The 27,468-nt window shown below is 37.6% G+C and overlaps 1 protein-coding gene across 1 annotated transcript in view; it reads left to right on the top strand.

Annotated features, from left to right (window-relative positions):
- Positions 1-26,894, top strand: part of LOC120529973 (somatomedin-B and thrombospondin type-1 domain-containing protein) — a 34,979-nt gene extending 8,085 nt beyond the window's left edge. The window contains exons 2-5 of the mRNA XM_039754171.1: positions 19,648-19,842; positions 22,736-22,814; positions 25,655-25,831; positions 26,549-26,894. Coding sequence (XP_039610105.1) covers positions 19,648-19,842; positions 22,736-22,814; positions 25,655-25,831; positions 26,549-26,666 — 569 coding nt within the window. The 3' untranslated portion in view covers positions 26,667-26,894. The remainder of the gene's footprint in view (positions 1-19,647; positions 19,843-22,735; positions 22,815-25,654; positions 25,832-26,548) is intronic.
- The last annotated feature ends 574 nt before the right edge of the window (positions 26,895-27,468 follow it).

Genomic DNA, 27,468 nt, shown 5'->3' with positions numbered 1-27,468 from the left:
ACTCTTTCTCATTATAGGATTCACCTGTGTCTGTAAGTCAGGGGTCACTGAGCTTACCAAGCCAATTTGAGTTCCAATAATTAGTTCTAAAAGTTTTGGAATCAATAAAATGACAACGGTGCCCAAATTTATGCACCTGCCTGATTTTGTTTGAACAATTATTGCACACTTTCTGTAAATCCAATAAACTTCATTTCACTTCTCAAATATCACTGTGTGTGTCTCCTATATGATATATTTAACTGACATTTTTTATCGTAACAACCAACAATTTATACAGGAAAATAATGACTATTAACAAGGTTGCCCAAACTTTGGCATCCCACTGTATTGAGGTCACTGCGTTCCTCGGGACAGTCACTTTTAGAAATGTTATATACTCTTTCCTGGGTCCATGCTTCACCACAGTTTTATGGCAGATGTCTAGAGGGAGTTGCTTGGACTTCATGGCTTGGTTTTTGTCCTGACATGCAGTGTGAATTGTGGGACCCTCTATACGCAGGCGTGTGCCTTTCTAAACAACGTCTAATCAATTCAGTTTGCCACAGGTGGACTCCAATCAAGTTTGAGATGCATCTCAAAGCAGAATTAAGGCAAACAGGAGGCACCTGAGCACAATTTTAAGTGCCACAGCAATGGGTCTCAAAATGGTATAAATGAGAGATTTCAATATTTGATTTTAATAAATTTGTAAACCTTTCTGAAAACATGTTTTCCCTTTGACATAATGGGATATTGAGTGGTGTGCAAAACTGTAAAATTTACCCATTTACAATTAAGTCTATAACATAATAAAGTGTGCAGAAAGACAAAAGGTCTCAACACTTACAGTACTTGCTGAATACTCTGTACATTAGCAGCTGGGGTCCAACTCTCCACAGTGTGGGGCAGACACTGTTGGCAAGCCCTTCTGGCTGGGCAGCAGGATGAAGAGGCACCCCATGTAGATATTAGCAACTTCTCTTAGTTTTGGTGACACTGAACAGTATGAAGGCACTGGAAGTATTTAAGTTGTCAGGGAAATAATGCGAGGCACAGTTCATGCTTATTGACTTTTCCTGTGACGCATATCAACAGGAAAGTAGAGCAGGATACATGTTAGGCTTTTTGGTGGATGGTGTTCCCATTAATTTAAATAAGCACACCACTTATGTGACTGAACGGTCATCAGTGTGTACCTTAGTCCTTCCATCTCATAGTATATACCAGAGGTCTCCAACCTTTTTTCCCCTTAGAGCTACTTTTACAAAATGAAAATGGCCAAGAGCTACTCATGTTTTCTAACGTTTATTCTCCTAGCTTATTTCAACCCAAACAAACTGAATAAGCTTGTTTTGCCTGAATGGTGTCCACAACTCACATTTTGTATTAAAACATCAAAAAAAATATTTACTTCACCTGCAAGTGCATTTTGTATGTCTGCATGTATTATCTAGTGTACTCATACAATTGAATTAAAGCTTGAATGCTGTGAAAACAAAACAATGCAATTCCAAATGCACAGATATGACTTATTCATTTGTCATTTTGTTCCATGCCACTGTTTCACTTCACAAGAGTATTCACATGTCCACTTGCATGTGTGATGTGTTTTTTGTTAGTCAGATGACAGCCACTGCATGGAGTCAACAAGAGAGGCAGGTGTATGGTGGAGTGTAGCCACTTAGAAACACTCTTATGGAGTCATTTAAATGTTCATCTATCAGTCTTGTTCTGAACTTTGATTTCATGACATTCATGTCAGAAAAGGCTGACTCTCAGAAGGATGGAGACCCAAAGAAAGCAGACATTTTCAGAGCTGCGTGGTGAAGATTCTTATAGTTATTTGGATCTACTACGCTCCAGAAATCCTGAGAATGCTGTTGAGACTTTAACTGCACATTCTGAAGGTTTACTAATATACAATATATAAAATCCAATGTCTCTCTGTCTGTATGTATATCTGTCCGCTTTTCATGAGAGAACTACTTAACGGATTTAGATGGGGTTTTTTTCTATAATTTGCTTGAACATTCCAGTTGATTTTGCAACTTCTCTCATTTCACTATGTATCATAGTTTGCTTGCAGTACTGATTTATTTGCGCGAATCAGAGAGACACACAGTGGACCGAGGAGAGGCGCCTTCCTCACTCACTTGTCAGCTTCAGGGTGTGTTCCTTTACTCTGCTTAGCTAGCGAACGAGACAACAATTGAATTCAACTTTGTTTGATATTTAAAATAAAGTGTTACTTAGGCCTTGATGAGTTTGAGTCTGGATATTCTCTTAAGTGAAAAGATAGATTGCAATTCAAATCATGGATTGTGATTTTTTGGAAAGATCGCATACCCCTAATTTGACCAATCAAGTTTTCAAATTTATGTAGGATTCATTAACCCTTTGGCGAGCGACATGTTGGAGACCCCTGGTATATACTGTATATGAGTGATTGTCACATAGCATCTTAATTCAATGCAGTTTAATAATTGGATACCGAGGAAGAGAAAAAGATGAATCTACTGGTGAATCACTGGAAAGTACATTTAGATGTTTGTTTTAAACATACACATGACTGAAAACTGAAAACAATAAAAGTAACTCAAATAGAAATAGAAATAACTGTCTTAACTATTTGACAATAAATGTAAATGAGTCTGCAAACTGAAGATCTTTTTCAGCCTTATTATTGATGCTGGAGTTACATGTAGTGAATGCATGCCTATATATATCCTGTAAAAAATAATAATAATACATTATAATAAATGATAATAATAAATAATAATGGCCAAATGAAACTCCAAAAAAAATTTTCTATTTTGGATTTGAAACCAAATGGCAAAGAACATGACAAATCAAGATTAGGCTTAAGGATTTTAATTATGAAAGCTTTTAAAAATATAGTTTATAAAATTATAAAAGGTGCTCACACAGACTTTTTCCACATAAAAGAGAAGTGATTGCATGTATTTGCAGTCTTAACAAATGGCTTTCTGTGATTTCAAAAGAATTCAGTGAAAAATGGCACGGAAGTGCTATTTTACTCACCAGGATGTCAGTGAAGTGACTTTTAAGGAGGTCCTGATTTAACCAGCAGTAACCTGAAATAGACTTTAATACAGTTAAATGATAAAATGGGCAGTGGGATAATAAATTCTTACCTAACAGTCCCATTCTTGTGGAAGGCAGCAGTGTTGCTTTGCTGCCTAATCGGTTTAAACTTCCAGCTCAGTCCTTGTCTTTATGGATCTGCATATGTGTTTCATATATATTCTTCTCTGCAACATCCAGATTTAAAAAAATGTACAAGTTAGACTGATTAGCTCCTTTATAATTGCACTTTTTGAAATGAATGTGAATTTAACTTGTGATGGACACACTCACGCTGCCCACGGTTAGTTCCAGCCTTGTGCTCAATGCAGCAGATGTAGGTTCTGGCTCTTAACCTTACCATAAGACGGAGTGGTAGCTTTGTGGCTAAAGGTCTGTGCTGGTATCTAGAAGGTTGCTGGTTCAAGTCCTGTTACTGCCAGAAGAGATCATCCTCTGTTGGGTCCTTGAGCAAGACCCTTAACCTGAAAATTGCTGTACAATGGCCAACTCTGCACTCCGACCTCCTAAAGGTCATGCGAAATGAAAATGTCCTCGCGAGGATTAACAAAGTACATCAAATCAAAATCAAATCTGAGTACTTAATATGAATATGGAAGTTCGGAAGACAGTATACTGTGCATTAAAATGTTTGCATCAGTTTATTATGACACAATCTTTCTATATATAAAAATGACAAAATGTTCACCACCCATGCCAGGGCATAATGAAGGCAACAAGAGGGTGGGAATGACCAACAAACAAAGGAAAGAAAAAGCACAAAGAAAAATGGATGCAAGTATGGCAAGCTGTTTTTAACATTTAATTCCTTGAATTTGATATCTGCTTTCAAAATGTGGATATCATGAGTTTTAAACGCAACATCAGTACTTACAAATTTGATATTGGGCTTTTAGTATTTGATGTCAGCTTTGTATAATTTGGTATCAGCTCTTTCATATTAAGCTTTTAAAATTGAAAACTGAATGTTATATCTTTGATACAGTATCTGTTTATATAAAATTGATAAATTTGCTAACACAACTTGCTTGCAGTTTAGATTTTGATTTAAAATGTTGTACCTTTGATATCGATGTTTGATCAAATATGATATCAAGCTTCTGAAATCTGATATCAAGTATTTTTTTTAAATTTAACATCAAACGTTTGAAATTTGATATCATGATTTTAAAATCTGATAACATTGCTCCTAAATTTACTATCAAGGTTTTAAAAAAGGATATCAACCAGATGGAAACAAATTGTGGAGAGAAAGATCTTGTGGACTGACCTGCACTGGTGTGGTAGAGACAAGAGCTTTGACCCTCTCTGTCATTGAAAGGAGACACTAGAGTATATTTTGAGCTGCTGTCCAAAGGCTTTTGGGAAAGGCCGATATTGCTTTCAGCACGACCAGGTACTTAAAACCATTGTAGACACCATAAGCAGCTGCAGAGGTCTAAACCCACAAGGCCATTTATCCACTTCATTTGACCTGAAGAGAAGCCAAAGTTGATGGTAGACTTGGCCATATATATATATACATATACACATGCTTTTATTAAAACAATTAACAAAACAAGGTGTTCAAATTAAAGTGCAGTCTCCAAAGTTGCAATAAATAATCCATAAAATCAGAAGTGAAACGTGGAGGTTAAAAACAATACAAAAAAGTCTTCTTAAAAACAACGAAGTTAAAAGCAGGAAGCATTCTTTAAATAAAAAAAAAAAACCCAAGAAGCCCGGTGCCTGCTTCCCAACTGGGGAGTCGCCTTATTTGCAGCTGACCTTCGGACTGCCTGCTTCAGCCACTTCATCCATGCGTGCTCTCGCTCTCTCTCTCTCTCGTCCGTTCTTTCTTTTTACTCCCCTTAAAGCCAACTCGCGCTTCTGTTTATCAAGATAAGCAGCCCTCTCTCTCTCACTCACTCAACCTCCCGTCTTTTCTTTCTTTTTACTCCCCTTCTAGCTGACTCGCGCTTCTGTTTATCAAGATAAGCAACCCCAGGAACAATCATGAATGCGGACGGTCCCTCACAAGTGCACTTTGGTGAGAAACGCTCACATCGCGAATCGACCTGACAACCTTCAGCCACTAACCACCACGCCCCCTCACCAAGCTGCGAGCACGGTGATTATTTATTTTAAAGCTGGACTTTGACAGGAGCTGTGGACCCGCTATATCACACACATGAAACTTCAGAGAGTTATAGTGCGGGTTGTTCACTGAATGCTAGCAACTGGCGCACTAACGCTCGTGGGCAGTCGTGGCTTTGTCTCGAGAGAGGTAAACAAGGTTAGCACGCGAGTCGTATTCCAAACAAAGGTCGTATACCAAGCAAAATTTTGCGTGTCCAAACAGGACGTATACCAAGTATATATACACAGTAATCCCTCCTCGATCGCGGGGGTTGCGTTCCAGAACCCCCCGCGATAGGTGAAAATCTGCGAAGTAGAAACCATATGTTTGTATGGTTATTTTTATATATTTTAAGCCCTTATAAAAACTCTCCCACACTGTTTATAAATATTCTCCGCAAAGTTATACAGTAAACCCTCGTTTATAGCGGTTGATCCGCTCCAGCCAGATAAATGGATTTCCAAGTAGGATTCTTTATTTATAAATCTAATATTTTCGCAGTTAGAGCATTGAAAACCTGTTTAAGACCTTCTAAATACGTTTTTTTAACATTATTTAGAGCCCTCTAGACATGATCACCCTTTAGTCAAAAGTTTAAACTGTGCTCCATGACAAGACAGAGATGACAGTTCTTTCTCACAATTAAAAGAATGCAAACATATCTTCCTCTTCAAGGTGCGCCGTCAGGAGCAGAGAATGTCACAGAGAGAGTAAACAATCAAAAATCAATAGGGCTGGTGCGCTTTTAACTATGCAAGCACCGAGATAAAGCGGCGCAAAGAAGGGATCAATGTGAAGGTAGCCTTTCAGCATTTTTTTTACAGGCGCGTCCGTATCTTCTAAGCAAACAGCCCCTCCGTCAGGAGCAGATAATGGGGCCAATCATACGTCTCCCTGATGGTATTGCATGATGGACAAGTATCTGCCTGTATTTCTCAGAGAGAGTGAGACACAGAGAAAAGCAAACAATGAAAAATCAGTACGGGTTGTTGGAGCTTTTAAGTGTGCGAAGCAGCACGCGGGAAGCATATCGTATATCATTGAGAAGTTTTATTTAATATGTAATACGTGCTCTGATTGGGTAGCTTCTCAGCCATCCCTTCCCTTGTCTGAAATCAACTGGGCAAACAAACTGATGAAGCATGTACCATAAATTAAAAGACGCATTGTCCGCAGAAATCCACGAACCAGCGAAAAATCCGTGATATATATTTAGATATGCTTACATTTAAAATCCGCGATGGAGTGAAGCCGTGAAAGTCGAAGCACGATATAGCGAGGGATTACTGTATATTATATATATATATATATATATATTGTGTATACACAGTGGTGTGAAAAACTATTTGCCCCCTTCCTGATTTCTTATTCTTTTGCATGTTTGTCACACAAAATGTTTCTGATCATCAAACACATTTAACCATTAGACAAATATAACACAAGTAAACACAAAATGCAGTTTTTAAATGATGGTTTTTATTATTTAGGGAGAAAAAAAAATCCAAACCTACAAGGCCCTGTGTGAAAATGTAATTGCCCCTGAACCTAATAACTGGTTGGGCCACCCTTAGCAGCAATAACTGCAATCAAGCGTTTGCGATAACTTGCAATGAGTCTTTTACAGCACTCTGGAGGAATTTTGGCCCACTCATCTTTGCAGAATTGTTGTAATTCAGCTTTATTTGAGGGTTTTCTAGCATGAACTGCCTTTTTAAGGTCATGCCATAGCATCTCAATTGGATTCAGGTCAGGACTTTGACTAGGCCACTCCAAAGTCTTTGTTTTTCTTCAGCCATTCAGAGGTGGATTTGCTGGTGTGTTTTGGGTCATTGTCCTGTTGCAGCACCCAAGATCGCTTCAGCTTGACTTGACGAACAGATGGCCGGACATTCTTCTTCAGGATTTTTTGGTAGACAGTAGAATTCATGGTTCCATCTATCACAGCAAGCCTTCCAGGTCCTGAAGCAGCAAAACAACCCCAGACCATCACACTACCACCACCATATTTTACTGTTGGTATGATGTTCTTTTTCTGAAATGCTGTGTTCCTTTTACGCCAGATGTAACGGGACATTTGCCTTCCAAAAAGTTCAACTTTTGTCTCATCAGTCCACAAGGTATTTTCCCCAAAAGTCTTGGCAATCATTGAGATGTTTCTTAGCAAAATTGAGACGAGCCCTAATGTTCTTTTGCTTAACAGTGGTTTGCGTCTTGGAAATCTGCCATGCAGGCCGTTTTTGCCCAGTTTCTTTCTTATGGTGGAGTCGTGAACACTGACCTTAATTGAGGCAAGTGAGGCCTGCAGTTCTTTAGACGTTGTCCTGGGGTCTTTTGTGACCTCTCGGATGAGTCGTCTCTGCGCTCTTGGGGTAATTTTGGTCGGCCGACCACTCCTGGGAAGGTTCGCCACTGTTCCATGTTTTTGCCATTTGTGGATAATGGCTCTCACTGTGGTTCGCTGGAATCCCAAAGCTTTAGAAATGGCTTTATAACCTTTACCAGACTGATAGATCTCAATTACTTCTGTTCTCATTTGTTCCTGAATTTCTTTGGATCTTGGCATGATGTCTAGCTTTTGAGGTGCTTTTGGTCTACTTCTTTGTGTCAGGCAGCTCCTATTTAAGTGATTTCTTGATTGAAACAGGTGTGGCAGTAATCAGGCCTGGGGGAGGATGCGGAAATTGAACTCAGGTGTGATACACCACAGTTAGGTTATTTTTTTAACAAGGGGGCAATTACTTTTCACACAGGGCCATGTAGGTTTGGATTTTTTTTCTCCCTAAATAATAAAAAACATCATTTATAAACTGCATTTTGTGTTTACTTGTGTTATATTTGACTAATGGTTAAATGTATTTGATGATCAGAAACATTTTGTTTGACAAACATGCAAAAGAATAAGAAATCAGGAAGGGGGCAAATAGTTTTTCACACCACTGTATATATTATGATGGACAGCCGGGTCCCATGCCTGGCCGGGACGCCTCTGCTGCATACGTCCCGGGGGAGCCATCATGGACATTGCAGTACCTTCCCCAGGGCGCTTGGGGGCAGCCTCCCTGGCCGTGGATCCCTCCTCAATCTTCCCTGTGGCTCCATGGGACATGGAGTCCACCACAGCAGCCCGGTTGGGAGATGGGGTGGCTGCTAGGGGGTGCTGCGGACAACCAGCCACCACGCTGGACGGTTTATCAGCCCCACCCGGAGGTGCAATTAAGACCAGCTGGTCAGGCACCTGGAACACTTCCGGGTGGGGTATAAAAGGGCCTGCCTCCCAGCAATCAAGGCCAGAGTCAGGAGGAAGAGGACGAGGTTGCCTGGGAGGAGTGGTGGAGCAGGAAAGTGTGGTTTTTGTGTGTTTTGTGCTTGGGACTGTGTTGGGCCGGTGGGACACGTGATTGTTAATGTAATTGTTTTGTCATTGATATCAGTGTTGTTCTCATATCCATCTATCTATCTCTATCTCTATCTCTATCTCAAAATACCCGCGCTTAGCAGCGGAGAAGTAGTGTGTTAAAGAAGGAAAGAGAAAGAAAACATTTTGAAAATAACGTAACATGATTGTCAATGTAATTGTTTTGTCACGGTTATGAGTGTCGCTGTGATATATATATATATAGCAAAATACCCGCGCTTCACAGCGATGTCATGTGTTAAAGAAGTTATGAAAAAGAAAAGGAAACATTTTAAAAATAATGTAACATGATTGTCAAAGTAATTGTTTTGTGTATTTGGCGGCAGCGTCACGAAGTTGTTTTCGGTAGCTGCATCAGAAAATGTACCATGACGTCTGACACGCCTCCTTTTTACTGTTTTCTCACAGCTTAGATTGCTGCTGTCATATATATACACACACATACACATACACACATACATATATATATATATACATATCTTCATATCTACATATCTATATACATATCTACATATATATACATACATATCTACATATATACATATATATATATATACATATACATATATATATATATACATATATATATACATACTAGCAGAATACCAGCTGAGGAGAAGTAATGTGTATAAGAAGTTATGAAAAAGAAAAGGAAAAATTTTAAAAATAACGTAACATGATTGTTAATGTAATTGTTTTGTCATTGATATGAGTGTTGTCATATCTATATATATATATATCTATATATCTATATCTATATCTATATATCTATATCTATATCTATATCTATATATATATATATATATATATATATATATATATATATATATATATATATATATATATAATATACACATGTGTATTATATATACACATATATATATACACATATAGGGTGATGATATATATACACATATGTATATAATATACACATGTGTACATATATACACACACACATATACTATGGGGTGCGAAACAGGCAAATATATTGATTTTCTGAATATATAAAGTCGGCGTCAGAATATATAAAGTGAAAACTTGAATATATAAAGTCATTGCCGAATATATAAAGTCAAAACTTGAATATATACAGTAAGGTCAGTGTCAGTATATATAAAGTCAAACTTGTTTCTGAATATATAAAGTCAAAAGTTGAATATATAAAGTCATCGCTGGAATATAATATATAAAGTGAAAACCTGAATATATAAAGTCAGCGTCGGAATTTATAAAGTCATTCCTGATTATATAAAGTCAAAGTCAAAATATATTGATTGAAACGACTCTGAACTGAAGTAAGTTAACAAAAACGTATTCAGGAAAATTAATTAAAAAAACACTGTTCGGTTAATGTTTTCAAAATGATGCATGTGCCCTGCCCAGGATTGGTTCCTGCCTTGTGCCCAGTGTTGGCTGGGATTGGCACCAGCAGATCCCCATGACCCTGTGATCGGATTCAACAGGTTGGAAAATGGATGGATATTCCACCACTGACTTTGTATATTCCGACGATGACTTTATATATTGAAGTTTTGTGTTTATATATTCCAGCGCTTACTTTATATTGTGAGGTGGAGGGCTTTGCTATTACTTGTGGGGACGAAACTTCACTTTGGTAACTGATCATGGTCCACTTCAATGGTTATACCGACAGAAAGATACAAACTCTCGCCTCATGAGATGGTTTCTGGGCTTACAACCTTACCGTTTCACAGTAAAACATCGACCAGGTTCTGAACACGTCAACGCAGACGTATTATCACGACTAAATGAACCTGGTACAGAGAGTCGCTTGATTCACGGGAATGTGAATAAAGCTGAGGGGGAGGGTGTGAGCTAGAGGGCTGATCGCACCCCAAGAAGATGCAGACGCCCCTGGGCAAACCAGAACCCCTGAAACACAGACTACCCTCATATTGCTCTTTACTTTCTGAGTTGCGCTATAACGCGTAATGCAAACCTCGCGCGATACTCCGCTAACTTAAAAGCCTTGTGCAGCGCCTGTCAGTTGAAAAATGATTGATTGATTGCCCCCCTCTCTCTCTCTCTCTCGTCATGGAGCACGTTTAAGCGCATGTGTTGCAGTGTTTGAATAAAAATCCTTCTTGTTTCTACGACCTCCTGTGTCTCTGTGCAAATCTGTGACCCAAGCGTGACAATATATTCCGACGCTGACTTTATATATTCAAGATTTGACTTTATATATTCCAGCGCTTACATTATATATTCCGAAATATTCCAACGCCGTCTTTACATAGTGAGGTTTTGGGAAGCACTGATCAATGTACCATGAAATCATGCATTGACAGAAGTTCCCCATTGGTTGGGCACGGTCTCTTCCAGTTGCACGGATGGGTGGGTGGATCTTATATGTCTGTGCAGGTTTGTTGTTGACCCTGCTCTAACGCATATTTTCATATTCTGCACTTAGCTTTGCAGTCTCCAATATCACTGAAATGCAGCCAGATGCTGCTTCTTTTTCGCTTTCACTCTTTTCTTTACTCTTCTTTTTTCTTCACGATGCGCTTGCATTTAAATCTGGCTCCTCGTCTGTCGCAGCGACAGATACACAGAGCGACAGTGTTGCTCTGTGTACCTGGCCTGTACCAACACTCGCTGTCTTCGGAGCGTCTGCCCCCCTTACTTCTTTCACATAATGGTATGATCCTAGTCCGATGTGGAGCGGCCGAAGTTTCGGCTCTGCTCGACGGACATCGGCTCCTCTCGTTCACTTGAAAGCATCGGCACTTAGAGCACATACACACATATATATATATATATATATATATATATATATATATATATATATATATATATATATATATATATATATATATATATATATATATATATACACATATATATACACATATATACACATCTATACTAATAAAAGGCAAAGCCCTCACTCACTCACTCACTCACTCATCACTAATTCTCCAACTTCCCATGTAGGTAGAAGGCTGAAATTTGGCAGGCTCATTCCTTACAGCTTACTTACAAAAGTTGGACAGGTTTCATTTCGAAATTCTACGCCTAATGGTCATAACTGGAAGGTATTTTTCTCCATTAACTGTAATGGAGTTGAGCTGCAAAGACGTGGGGGGCGGAGTTTCGTGTGACATCATCACGCCTCCCACGTAATCACGTGAACTGACTGTCAACGCAGTGCGTAGAAAACCAGGAAGACCTCCAAAAAGCGCTTAAGAAAACATGCATTATATAATTGAGAAGGCAGCGAAACAATAAGAAGCGAGCGAGTGACATATACTACCATATTCATGAGTGCTGCTACCTCGGAAAGAAAGCAAGGTGTAAACCTAAACTTTAAATTAAGTTCATAGACAGGCTACCGCTGGCGTTTCACATGCCCACAGGTAATGCGGGATACAAGTTTAATGAGAGGGCGCGGGATATAAGAGAGTTTTGATCACTTTGTAACTAAGTTAAAATTGTAGGTGAAGGGGTGTGCTTATGCAAATTCAGAGACTGTGTTTGTGGGGATTGACAGTTAAAGGCGGGTGGGGAGTCACGTCATCATCTCCCTCCCATTTACCTCATTTCGCTCTGAGCTGAGCCAGCTCATCTTCGAAGCAACCGTCACACTGCCACCAAATACTCACAGAAAAATCCACAAGTTAATACACACGCTGTCTCTAGAGTTTCAACACACTGAATCCTCCAGGCACTACTTACAAAAGGTCACATTGACAATCGTGTTACGCTATTTTTAAAATCTTTCCTTTTCTTAGCACAAGCACAGCTGAGAAGCTTCGATGCATGTGCTCCATAACGCGTTAAAAAATAATGCATTTAATCACACTTTGCATTACAAGCAGATTACATTGATCAGCGCATCCCGATTCATTTTACCCTCGCACCACCTTAGTTTGAGAAGAAGTATGAAAAAATATGAGGTTAACACAGAAAAACAGATCACCAATTCAAGCTTTATGAATAATCGATTGCCATCAATAATTGTTTTGGTAAAGCCATCCTCCTTCCATTTTATAATTTTTCCGCCACTAGCCATGATTAAATGAGCGGTAAAAAGTAAGAAGCAAGCGAGGGTGACTTATTTAGGCAGGAATATATATGATAGCAACACTCATGACAATGTCAATCATGTTACGTTATTATTAAAATGTTTCCTTTTCTTTTCATTACTTCTTTAACACACTACTTCTCCGCTGCGGTAGTGGGTATTTTGCTATATATATAATATATGAATTACCTCCAAAAGCTGAGACTTTTGATATCATGAACGTGTGTACAAAAGGGGTCTCCTGCCCAGCAAAAGTCGAGCAGCCAGCGCACGTGCATAGCTGTGCCGGCCTTTGAGGCGCTGACTGCGCTTCTGCCTTAAGTCAAAGTGAGCACTTTTAATTTTTCATCCTCCCCTGAGCTATAGCCCAGACAAGTGCAAACACGGGACCCCTTTTCTACACCACGGCAAAATAATATTAAGGCGATTCACACTTTCTTTTGCACGTATACGATTATCAGGTCCTCAGCTCGGATTATGAACACACGCACACGAGTAGAGGACTGACAGTGCCATCACAGCCGATTAATGGCGGGGCGTCTCACCAGTCTACACAAGACCCACGCGACTGTCCCCAAAAGGCGATCATAGCGTCAGCGAACACATCTCTCTATACTATATAAAAGAAAAGGCAACTTTCCTTTCTTTACACCTTTTTCCTTTTATCCCAAACCAAAGCCTTTCTCTCTTAACACGCAGAGGACACAAAATAATTTTCTTTAATTGCGGTAAGGCACATTACCAGAGGCACAAATTTGAGCGTTCACATAGAAAATGTAATTTCTATACCACAGCCGTCGTGTAGCGCCTTTCAAAAGGGATCTACTACCGAGAGATGATCCATATACATTTTAGCTGCTGTTAGTTACTTACCTGTTTTGTTACACAGTCTTTAAAATGTAGTTTACCATAACCACTCCAGTAGTGCTCAATGTACCTGTACTTCTTAAAACGTTAATGTTTTACTGTTTAATAACTTATAGACTATATTTCATTATTTTTCCCTTGCACTCAGTGACCAAAGCTATACACACACATATAGACACATACAAACATACACACAAGTATATGTATGTGTATATATATATATATATATATATATATATACACACATATATACCACTATCTAGATTATATATATATATATATATATATATATATATATACACACACACACATACATACATATATAATTTGTGTGTGTAGATATGTATATAGATATGTAGATATGAAGATATGTATGTATGTGTGTGTATGTGTGTATGTATATATATATATATATGACAGCAGCAATCCAAGCTGTGAGAAAACAGTAAAAGGAGGCGTGTCAGGCGTGGTGGTACATTTTCTGATGCAGCTACGAAAACAACTTTGTGACGCTGCCACCAAATACACAAAACAATTACTTTGACAATCATGTTACATTATTTTTAAAATGTTTCCTTTTCTTTTCATAACTTCTTTAACACATGACATAAGCGCTGAAGTTGGTATTTTGCTATATATATATATATATATATATATATATATATATATATATATATATATATATATATATATGTATATCTCACAGCGACACTCATAACAGTGACAAAACAATTACATTGACAATCATGTTACGTTATTTTCAAAATGTTTCCTTTTCTTTCTCTTTCCATCTTTAACACACTACTTCTCCGCTGCCAAGCGCGGGTATTCTGCTAGTATATATATATACAGTATATATATATATATACACACACATATATACATATACATATACATATACATATATATACAGTAATCCCTCGCTATATCGCGCTTTGACTTTCGCGGTTTCGCTCTATCGCGGATTTTATATGAAAGCATAACTAAATATATAACGCGTTTTTTCGCAGCGGGTTCTGCAGACAATGTGTCTTTTACTTCCTGTACATGCTTCCTCAGTTGGTTTGCCCAGTTGATTTCATACAAGGGACGCTATTGGCGGATGACTGAGAAGCTAACCAATCAGAGCACGCAGTTAAGTTCTCCTGACTGAGAAGCTAACCACTCAGAGCACGCAGTAAAGTTCCTGCTTGCTGAATGCAGTGTTAACCAGGAAGTCTCGTCTCGCTCATTCAGCATCAACGTGTTTCGCTGTGTAAAGAGTTGTGCTCTTTTGTTTTTATCTTTGTGCATAGTCAAGCCCTTCATTATGCCTCCAAAACGATCTGCTACTGCTTCAGGGGCCGTGCCCAAGCGCAAACGGAAGATGTTAACGATTGCCGAAAAGGTAAACGTTTTGGATTTGTTGAAGGCTAAGATTCTTTTTATTTAAAAAGTAGGAAAGCAATATAAGATCTATGGCCGCAGTGTCCTTTTAACCAGGGTGCAAAACAAGTTGTAAGTGGATGTAATAAGGCAGTAGTCTGGATGGAATCTGCTTTAGGGATTTGGATTGAAGACTGCCAGAAGAAGAACAACGGCAGTGCTACACAATCGCCTGAAGTGGCTCCTTTAGGGGCTGTAACGCTCTCCTTTGTTGTGCAGTAAAATAAAACTCATTGTTATCGGACAAGTCATCGTGTGTTGGTCAGTAACCATAATTAATTTTCTACTTACAGTACACTGTACTTAGTACATGTACGTACGTTTAGTGTCACTGTACACACACATTTACTGTATACTATTTTTGTGGCATTGTACGTATTTATTGCTGGTGGCATGTCTATCGTAATGGCTGTAAAATGTGATATCGGAGACACTCAATATCTTCAAAATAATATTTAGGTTTTACTGTATATAAACAGTGTGTTTATAAACATAATTTCAATGAATCTTACCTAATATCTAAGAGAATACAAAGGGATTATGCTGTATAACTCTGCGGGAATATTTATAAACAGTGTGGGAGAGTTTATAAGGGCTTAAAATATATAAAAATAACCATAGAAACATATGGTTTCTACTTCGCAGATTTTCACCTATCGCAGTGGGATCTGGAACGCAACCCCCGCGATCGAGGAGGGATTACTGTGTATGTGTGCGAGGAGGGATTACTGTGTATGTGTGTGTGTGTGTATATGTATATATATATAATATATACATATATATATATATATATATATATATATATATATACATATATATATATATATATATATATATATACATATATATACATATATATATACACATATATATATATATACACACACATATATATATATATATATATATATATATACACATATATATATATATATACACACAGAAGGGGGCTCTGCCCCTTGCTCACCCACCCCTGAGTTTGGTTTACCGGATATACAATTTAAAGAGATTATTTTCATGGAAATTGTTAAATATGCATTATTTTCACTTTAACTTTAAAACTTTAGTAAAAACAACATTTGGAATTAACTGTTCTTCAAGATTGCATTGAATTTTGATTAGAACATATAAAATTATTGTCCTGATAAAATTTATAAGAGCTGAGAGTGCAGGAGTGTGTCTGACAAAAGCATTCACACGACTGAGGTTAGATGATCATGGTCTTGTTTGAAAATAGTTGTAAGTAGGGCGTAACTTGAAAGAATCTCATGTTAAAAGTCTCTGTCTCACGGGACTTCATAACGTGCCAACGTTTTTGGAATGTTAAGTCTCGCTGGCAACACGAATTAGATGATTTACAATTCACCGACTTAAAGTTTAAAACTGAACAATATGTTCAATCTCTTTTTGCTGCTGTTATGTTATTTCAAAGAGTAATAATTTCCATTAGTTTGCGCTAGTGCGATCTTTACTATTCTTTTTTTTGAGACTTTCAAATTTTATTTCTAACCTGCTCTGCATGAGTACCGTGCCAACATTTGTGAATTCTTTAGAACGTTCTACTTTGTCATCTACTCTTTGTCTTTTATTTCCAGCATGGCTAAATCTCTTTCTCACGTGACATTTTCTCAGAGAAAATCACGTCTCATCTTCTTCTAAGATTTTTTTTTTTATAATAAAAAATAATAATAATTCTTAGGCCAAAACTGGATAATTAATGAACAAAATAAGAAGTTGTCTATATTATTTGGAAAAATTAAAATAATAATACAATACACCAGCAACTTACAAGAAAGGAGATAAAGTGAAACAGGAGTGTAGATTTAATTGTGAATGTGAAATATTTATTTATTGGCCAGACTAAACAAATGTTTTTAGCATGATTTGACCACTAAATGAGCGTCTGAATCTCATACCTCTACTGAAAGGCTGGTCCATTGATAGGGTGCTTTATAAGTGAAGGCTTTATTTCCACCGGTGTCTCTCTTTACTCTAGGAACTACAAGATATCCTGCGCTTTGAGGCTGAAGTATGCGGGAAGGATGCTAAAGAATTAGAAGGTCATTAAAATATTGAGGTCCAAAACTATCTAAGCCTTTATACGTGTGCAGCAGTATCTTGTATTCAATATAAAATTTTATAAGACGACATTATAAAGATTAGAAAAAAGAAGTAAAGATGTTTTCTCGTTCTCATAAGCACGCTAGCTACTGCATTCTGAACTAACTGAATTCTATTAAGAGACACTAAAGTGCAGCCACAGAGCAAAGCAATGCAGTAACTCAACCACGAAGTAATACATGCACAAGTATGTTTTTTCAGTAAGTTTTGCAAGATTTCTTGAATGAAAGAAGGCTACTCTAGAAATATGTTTAATAGCAGTATCAATTGAAAGATCAGAATCTTTAGAGACACGTAAGTCTCCGATAACTGTACTGAATATGATAGAGCTCTAAAAAAAAAAAAAAAAAAGAAAAACTTAAAAACCAGAGTAACAAATAGGAGAAATGAGGGTAAGGCTGAAGGTGTAAAAATTATACAAACAAGATAAAGGATTTCTTGAACTTGAAACTACTTTAGAGACCACTTTTTTTTTTTTTAATTTTTCACAAATGGTGCAGTCACAAGCACACAAATACTCTTTTCTTTTTTAGTTTTTTTAACTGCCCTGAAAAAGACATTCTTCCATGAAATGTGTCAATAATGTACTTTTGTTCTTAAAACAAAAAAAAAACAAAAAGCCATTGTCTATGTAACTTTGCTTCAAAAAAGTATTGATCTATTTTTGACATTCTTGTGCTATGTTTGGGCCTTTTTCAATTCTCTTCTAGATTGCATTTGTCCTCCATGATTTATGTGCACTGTTTGTGATTTCTTGTTGTTTTTTCTTTCATTTTATTTTTAAGTTGTTTTTTTGTATTATTGTATATTTTGGAAGTTGATTGTGTATATAGGGTGGTCCAGATCTAATTATGCACATTTCATTACGCTATAACTTAAATTTTATTACATAGAAAATCACCAAAAAATCCCAGACCATCGAGAAGTGTGTGAACTGACGACATGAAGAATCATGTTCGCACCGAACTGGAATCGTCCCCGCATAAATCAAAGTCATCCAAATGATCTGGATCTGCACAATTAGATCTGGACCACCCTGTATATTTCAATTTTTTTTTTTGCATACTTTGTGTGCTCTTTATTTAATTTTAAGGTTAGCATTTTACTATTAGTCATGTATCACTTATGGCCATTTCCTTTCAAATTTTACATATAATAGTCAATTCTTGAAAATCTCTGTGTTCAAATACTTTTAAGTATTGATGTCTTGTATAATTTGGACATATGGGTATTTCCTCTTACTTGTCTTTCTTGCTTAGTTTTTAATGTCTCTTTATACTCATATGATGATCTTAAGTATTTTGTGGTATTTGAATCATGCTGTTTAATATATGCATTACATTTATATACTGTATCTCTATATCTACCTCTCTGTCTCTGTATATCTATATCCATATGCTTGATTTTTATATCCATCCATCCATCCATTATCCAACCCGCTATATCCTAACTTCAGGGTCACGGGGGGGTCTTCTGGAGCCAATCCCAGCCAACACAGGGTGCAAGGCAGGAAATAAACCCCGGGCAGGGCACCAACCCACCACAGAGCACACACACACACACACACGAGACAATTTAGGATCGCCAATGCACCTAACCTGCATGTCTTTGGACTGCGGGAGGAAACAGGAGCACCCAAAGGAAACCCACGCAGACACGGGGAGAACATGCAAACTCCACACAGGGAGGACCCAGGAAGCGAACCCAGGTCTCCTAAATGCAAGGCAGCAATGCTACCCATTGAGCCACCGTGTCACCCGATTATTATATCTTTAATCATTAATGTATGAATACTTTTCAGCATCACCTCCTACCTATCACTTAATATTTTTTGAATATTCCTCCCAGTGTGTCAAATTGTACAGCAGTTCCCTATAATAAACGGTGTATGCACCCTGGATTAAGCAAATAGTACAATCCTGCCTGAAGTTTTTTGTCTTATGTTGCTAGGTATACATTTATTTTGTGAATCACCTCCTTGGCATTTGCTCTATTTCTTATATCTCTTTAGAACTTCATAGACACATAATTTATACTTTTTGAGGTACACAAATAAAAAGGGGGCAGAGTGGTTTTTTAGAGTGATGCCACATGAGAACCATTGTTGGTTCCCAAAAGACCCATCCACATGCAGATTCCAGAGAGAACCTTTATTTACTTTAATCCATAAAAGCCTCCATACAGTAAATAACCACAGATTTATGAAATACCTAATTATCTTCATTTTAAAAGGACTCTTTCTCCATACAAAATGACAGCTAAGTCTAAGTTTTCTTAAGCTCATTAAACATTTCAGGTTTTTCTTCTAATTATTAGGAAGTTCAAAGCACAATGAACCAATTTCTTATGTAGAGAAGCCTTCCCAGAATGGAATTGTGGTTTGTCAAGCAATGGTTCTAAGAGGAACGACTCAACTCAAGGAACCATAAAATGCCATTAAAGAAACAGTATTTTTAAGAGTGCAACCAAGGCTCATTAGAATGTGCTCCATGATCACAGAGAAGTGATGCATTTTGTCTGCCTTAAAACTAAATTATAGATTGTTAACATTAACCTGTCTGATTGCAGTACGTGCCTGTGTAGTTAGCCAGTGGAGTCTTTGGAGTGGCTGTGCTCAACAGTGCAAACCAGCCTACAAGATTCGACATCGAGTTATTGAGCAGGAACCTGAAAATGGTGGTGTGCCATGCCCACCTCTAGAAGAAAAGGCCGGCTGCCTTGAATACACTGACCCAGAGGGGCGATACTGTGCTCTAAACTACGGTAAGACTGCCTCAGTTAATTAATGTGGACTTAGGTGAAAACACATGGTTAATGTCACGATATAGGGCTGCTAAAATGCATTTTTCAGAAATGTTTGAATTCTCTCTATTTTTCTATTTGATTCCAGCTTATTTAGGCAATGTTACATTGAAAATAATTTGAAATGTTTCTTACTAATCTGCCATCAGGGCACTTTTCTCATTGCGTTCTGGGAATGCCCCACTGTTGCTGTTCTTTGGGCTTCAATTGCGATGATCCTCTCCACCCTCTTATCCATCTCTATTCCTTGCTCTCCTACCACTCTGTTCTTTTAGATTTCTCTCTCTTTCTCGTCACTACCACTGGCCATAATAGCAGCCAAAAGTCTAATAGTTTCCCAATGGAAGAATCCCAAACCTGTCACTTTCTTGGTCTGGAAGTCCTGTTTTCACAAACTTGCTTTAATAGAATTGTTGGCTGCGTGGATTAATGGGGTACCTGTGCATACTTTTAGTAAATGGGTATCAGTTCCAATTTAATCCACTTTCTTAAGTATCTTCGGGGTGGGTGTGTCAAAGCGGGGTCTTCTACACATGAAAATGTCTGCCAAATTTGTTTTTGACAAGCACATATTGATGTGGAAAAGCCGCCTATATTTATTACTGCCAAGTATTTTAGTAAAGATTCTCAAGGGACTTATCTATACACTTGGATTGATTTACTTTAAAATATTTAGCTTTCGACACTTTTAATACTATTCAGTTAAGGACAAAGAAATTAACTGTGATAATGTGCTATCATCTACACTTAAATAACTTGAAAAGTCTGCCGTGAGTCAAATAAACCACCTGAAAATTAAGGAATAATTAAGAATTGCCTAAACATTGAATTTCTAAAAGCATTATTCATTACCAGAGACTTTTGGACCATTTTGATGCTGTACACCGATAATTCTCTTTCCGATCAGCTGCTGTACAACTGTGATTCACACTCAGATACAGTGAGATAACTACTCCGAGTGGTGCAGTGAGAGTAATATGGAAAAAAATTATTCGATGTGGCAACCCCTAACGGGAGCAGCTGAAAGAAGGGACAGTGAGAGTAATAACGATAAAGCAGTTATGGTATTTGGAATAGTTCGACCATTCTGTGGACCACTATATTGTTACAATTAACTACAATGAGATGCATTAAACTAATAAACAATATGCGGTTAATTTCAGTGTTTTTCTAAAAAAAGAAAGGATAACCACACAGGAACAGCTGCTTGGACGCTGGGTGCAGGCAGTCTGTAAAACCGAGTGCAGAACTTACGTACGACAGGGTATGAGTTACCGTGGAAATGTGCGTGGCTTTATGCCAAGTTTAGGTTTTATACATCGCGATTTGAAAGTGGAAACGTTCTTACGCAACATTTTTGTGTACACACACCGTTTACACATGAGGCCCCAGGAATTTATGGAATCTTTGGGGTAGCTTTCAAATTTAAAATAACACTGAAAATGACATGTGCAATACAACATCAGTCTGGAATGTCTCAAATATTACAAAGCTCATACTTTTGTACAGACTGACAGATAGATGAGCCTCCCTCAAATGCACAAAATATTACACAAAAAAAAAAAAGAAGAAAATCTCTTACTTGGCTAAAGAGAGCAATCAGTAGCTTTTCTTGACACACTTCAAGCCAACAAATTATTCAACTGAAGTACTCAATTGTTCATAAGGCCCGTTTTGTTTACATTCTTTCCTCCACTACTACTTTCACCAGGCCGAGAATGCATCCCATAACTGAACCTGCCATCTTAATCAGCTTGTTGATTTGGTGAGCCTCTCTTGGCCAAGCATACTACAGCATAGGGAATTACACAGACTACTACAGGGTTATAGAACATGTCAAGGTGTCCAATTCTGAAAAACTATCTGAAAGAAAACATTAACCTCAAATGTGGAGGTTGTAAAGATGAAAAATCAGTACTTTGAGGAATTCCTGAACTTGGTAGACATCATCTTCTTTCACAATCTTGCTCTGGAAGCACCGAGTGGCCTTAATCCATTTTTTGGTAAGGGTACTGCTTTTGTTATGAATCTCCTCCTCTATAATACTATCATGATGGCACTGACCTAACTGAAAAAATTCATCCAATTCCGTTCAAATGTTATTTGTTATTGTTAGGCAGAGATTTAAACAAAGGTCTTTTTGTTAGGGATAAGGCAGAATATTCATCAGAAAACCAATCTGTTCACTTCCTGGATTTCTAGCGTTGCAGTTGAATCTATGTAAGTTAATGCCTCCATACTTGGTTTCCTTCTGCAAGTATTTTGTTTTTTCCATTTCAAGAGCAAAAGCTCCTACTAAAAAAGTAGGGTGCAGCAAGTACCTTGAGATCTTATTCATCGATGATAGCAGAGTGGAATCTGACAACCAATGGTACACAGACTAATGGCTACAATGCTGCAGTCACAGTTCTCCTCAATGCTGGTGAAGCTAGAGCTGGATTTTAAGTTAAGATTTCATGTTGGAAAACAATCGATATTGCCATTCTCCTATAAACAAAAGCATAAATCCATAACTAGAAGTGAGAGAAAAGAGATTTCCCCACAGATGTGGCTGGACTACTCTATGTGACACGGTGAAAACATTAGCAATCAGAGGTCCCTGAAGTAAGACTTGGTACATCTCTGGTTTAAAAGCAGCCATTTGAGGTTATGTGGGCACCTCACTTCCAATGCACAAAAGTAGGCATAGCCCAGTTGGAGGAGACAGTGTGTCAGAACAATGCCAACTAAAGGCATTACATCTAATCTGGATTCTGTAGTAATATACAGAACAATCTGCTGGGCCTGACTCCGTGCGTTGCCACCATGATCCTAACATTTATAATCTTTATTTTTTCTTCTTCTATCAACATAGGACATGCATTTATTACATCTATGGAATACAGTGAAGCAAGACGAAAACGTGATTTACCATATGAATCTAAAAATTTGGGGTGAGTTTCTAAAAGTTGTCTGATCACAGTTAATGAGAGAAGTGCTGTCTAAGCATTTACAGTGCATCTGGAAAGTATTCACAGCGCATCACTTGTTCCACATTTTGTTATGGTACAGCCTTATTCCAAAATGGATTAAATTCATTTTTTCCTCAGAATTCTACACAACACCCCATAATGACAACTGTATTATGTAAAATATGATCAGAGTGTTTCCTTCCTGATAAAAATGTGACTACTGAAAATACCATATATACTCACGTCTTGAAACACGAAAAATCAGACCCCGACTTGTACACCCATTCAAAAATGTGAAACTTTTTTTTTTTTTTTTATTTATTAATTTTATTACAATCAATACATAGCAATCAAGTTTTTACAAAAAAAAAAGAATTATGCTAAGAACAGATCGATCCCCACCCTTGAGAGAGAGAGCAAGCCAATAAAATTTAAGGCTTTTAAAAATACCTAAATCAACAAATTCTCTGTGCTTTATAAAATCATTTCAAAATATTACTGATTAGATCCTGCCATGTTTTGAAAAAAGTCTGCACAGATCCTCTAACTGAGTATTTGATTTTTCCAATTTTAAATAATATAACACATCAGTTTCCCACTGACTTAAAAGAGGAGAGTTTGGGTTCTTCCAGTTTATCAGAATAAGTCTGCGTGCCAACAGTGTAGTGAATGCAATCACAGTTTGTTTGTCTTTCTCCACTTTAAGACCCTCTGGAAGAACCCCAAACACAGCTGTTAATGGGTTAGGAGGGATTGTGAGTCCAAGACTGTCTGAGAGGTAATTAAAAATTTTGTCCAGAATAATGTTAATTTGGAGCAGGCCCAGAACATGTGACCTAGTGAGGCTGGGGCTTGGTTGCAACGTTCGCAGGTTGGATCATGCCCTGGAAACATTTTGGAGAGTTTTAGTCGAGACAGATGTGCTCGATATATAATTTTGAGTTGTATAATTGTATGCTTTGCATATGGAGCTTGAGTGAATTCTCTGCATTGCTACTTTCCACTCCTTTTCTGATATATTAATTGAGAGGTCATTTTCCCAGTGTCCTCTTGGATCTTTGAAAGGAAGGGATTGTAAAAGGATTTTATATATTGTAGAGATGGAGTCTAACTCCTTGAAATTGAGCAATAATTTTTCCAGCGTGGATGAGGGTGCAAGATGAGGAAAATCTGGAAGGTTCTGTTTAACAAAGTTCCTGATTTGAAGATAGTGAAAGAAATTTGTAGCTGGAATGTTAAATTTGGAACGTAATTGTTCATAGGATGCAAAGACGCTTGTCTATATAAAGGTCTCTAAGCAAGTTAATTCCAAATTTTTCCAGATATTAAAACTGCATATGTTTGTGAGGGTTGAAAGAGGTGGTTCTTTTGCAGGGGTGCCACAGAAAGAAGCTTCTCCGTCTTAAAATGCTTTCTACATTGGTTCCAGATTCTAAGTGAGTGGAGCACAATTGGGTTATTAGTGTATTGCCGATAACGTGTGTTTATTGGAGCACAAAGCAAGGAATACAAAGAAGTACTGCAGGATTTTACTTCTATTGCGGTCCATGCCTGTGTATGTTCTTCTATTTGTGTCCAGGTTCTTATCGACTGTATATTTGCCGCCCAGTAATAAAACTGGAAGTTAGGTAGAGCCATGCCGCCTTCTGCCTTTTGTCTTTGTAGGGTCGCTCTTTTGATGCGTGGATGTTTAGAATTCCAAATAAATGAGGTTATTGTTGAATCTAATTGCTTAAAGAACGATTTATTAATGTATATTGGTATGTTTTGAAATTAAAAAAGGAGCTTAGGAAGAATATTCATCTTAACAGTGTTAATTCTTCCAGCTAGTGTGAGATGAAACTTTTTTTTTTTTTACATATTCCTGCTTCCTCAAATCTTGCACCAGTTTCTCAGACACATCGAATTTTGTTGTAGCAGCGCAGTTACCAATTTCTTTCGCCACTTCAACTACTTTTAATTTAAAACCAGCTTTAAATTTTTCTGATCGAACGCTTCATCTTAGATAAGGGATGCTCTTATGATAAAGGTGTACAAGGGTGTGAGATACAAAAAACATAAATCAGTGTAAACATCACTTCGGAATAGGGCCATGTGCTCCGTGGTTACTTTCTGAGCGATCAGGGGAGAAGGGCCTTAGTCAAGGAGGGGACCAAGATCCCGATGGGCACTCTGTCAGAGCTCCAGAGGTCCACTGCGGAGAGAGGGGAACCTTCCAGAATGACAACCATCTCTGCAGCAATCCACCAATCAGGCCTGTATAGTAAGTAGAGTGGCCAGATGGAAGCCACACCTTAGTAAAAGGCACATGGCAGCCCACCTGGAGTTTGCCAAAACGCACGTGAAGGACTCTCAGACAATGAGAAACAAAATTCTCTGGTCTGATGAGACAAAGATTGAAGCCTTTGGTGTGAATGCCAGGTGTCGCATTTGAAGGAAACAAGGCACCACTCATCACCATGTGATTTCTCAGTTTTTTTGTTTTTAATAAATTTGCAAAAACCTCAAGTAAACTTTTTTTACATTGTCATTATGGGGTGTTGTGTGTAGAATTCTGAGGAAAAAAAATGAATTTAATCCATTTTGGAATAAGGCTGCAACATAACAAAATGTGGAAAAAGTGATGCGCTGTGAATACTTTCCGGATGCAATGTATGTATATATGTATATATATATATGTATGTATATATATGTATATATATATATGTATATATAAAGATTTTTCTTCAAAACACAATGTTTTACCACCTTTTACTGTATACAGTTTTCATTTGTTCAACATGTAGAGCTCATGAATTATTTTGCTTGCTTTTCCGCAACAGGTACTGTGTGCAATATAAGATGGAGACACTGTCTGATCATTGCACTCATGAAAGCCGCCCCTTTGCACGATGGATGCAGTATCTGCGCGAGGGCTTTACGGTGTGCGTTTTCTGTCAGCCTCCTGCAATGAACATTGACTACCAAGCTTGTCAAGGAGATGGTGCCAATATTGAGGGGTATTCACAAATTTCTCTCTTTTAAGGACAGTGCATTTTTGGAGGTTTTCTAATAAATAATAAAAAAAACACTATCCTAGCATTTTAATAATAAAACTATAAAGTAATAACATTTTTCTTATTACTCTAAATATGAAATGATACACTTCACTCAATGAGCAGTTCTCAGTTTTTGATGAAAATACAGCTTTGTAGCTTCATCTCTAAACTGGAATGTGTGCACACACACCCAAGAGTAAACCTAAAAGACTGCAGGGCCAATGGAGATGTGCATCAGCCATATACAGGATTGCTGCACTTTTCTGTATAAGCAGTTACGATGAGCATATAATGGAAATTTTGAAATAAAATACTTCAGTTGGGTTATTATAAACATTTTAAGAAGAAGTTATATTATTGTGGAAAGTTTATTACTTATTTTGGACAACATCTGGTGTGGCTGTGCCCTACTGCCCCTTAATCCAGAAATGCCACTGATGTAGCCAATCTAACATAAAACTTTCAGATAAAAGAGGAAACTGAACTGCCTGGAGAAAAACAATGCAGACATCTGTAGAACTTATAAGCTCCACACATATACACATGCACACACATGATCTCAACAGATTTAAGACAGCAGAGGTCTCCAATGTACTAATTAAAAAATCTTTCCCATAATAATTGAGATAATAGTGTACTTGCACTAAAAAAATCCAAATGCATCTCTCTTTATTGTAGGAATGAAACCCTGCAATGGCAAGCAGTTGGCAATACCAAATGTCGAGGAACATGGAGGAAGGTCAGAAGAGTGGAACAGTGCTCATGCCCAGTCGTGCACAGCTTTCTTTTTACTTGAAGACATCCAATACATTTCTTATTAAGTAAACTGCCTAATGTTGCATATAAATGCAGAGTATATTTTTCCCCAGCTAATATAAATATGATCTTGTAAGCTACAAACATTTAAAAAAAATGTGCACTTAATCATAAGCAAGCCTTGGAAGCTGAACAGATGGATGGCACACCTTTAGCATCATATACAGTGCATCCAGAAAGTATTCACAGTGCATCACTTTTTCCAGATTTTGTTATGTTACAGCCTTATTCCAAAACGGAATTAGTTTTTTCCTCAGAATTCTACACACAACACCCCATAATGACCATGTGAATAAAGTTTGAGAATTTTGCAAATTTATTAAAAATAAAAAAAAATTAGAAAGCACATGTACATAAGTATTCACAGCCTTTGCCATGAAGCTCAAAATTGAGCTCAGGTGTATTCTGTTTCCCCTGATCACCCTTGAGATGTTTCTGCAGCTTAATTGGATTCCACCTGTGGTAAATTCAGTTGATTGGACATGATTTGGAAAGGCACACACCTGTCTATATAAGGTCCCACAGTTCATGTCAGAGCACAAACCAAGCATGAAGTCAAAGGAATTGTCTGTAGACCTCCGAGACAGGATTCTCTCGAGGCACAAATCTGGGGAAAGTTACAGAAAAATTCCTGCTGCTTTGAAGGTCCCAATGAGCACAGTGGCCACCATCATCCGTAAATGGAAGAAGTTCGAAACCACCAGGACTCTTCCTTGAGCTGGCCGGCCATCTAAACTGAGCGATCAGGGGAGAAGGGTCTTAGTCAGGGAGGTGACCAAGAA

This window comes from Polypterus senegalus, chromosome 5 (genome assembly GCF_016835505.1).
Source record: "Polypterus senegalus isolate Bchr_013 chromosome 5, ASM1683550v1, whole genome shotgun sequence".
Lineage (NCBI taxonomy): Eukaryota > Metazoa > Chordata > Cladistia > Polypteriformes > Polypteridae > Polypterus > Polypterus senegalus.
The sequence above is the reverse complement of the archived record's forward strand: the minus strand, read 5'-3'. Positions and strand labels throughout refer to the sequence as shown.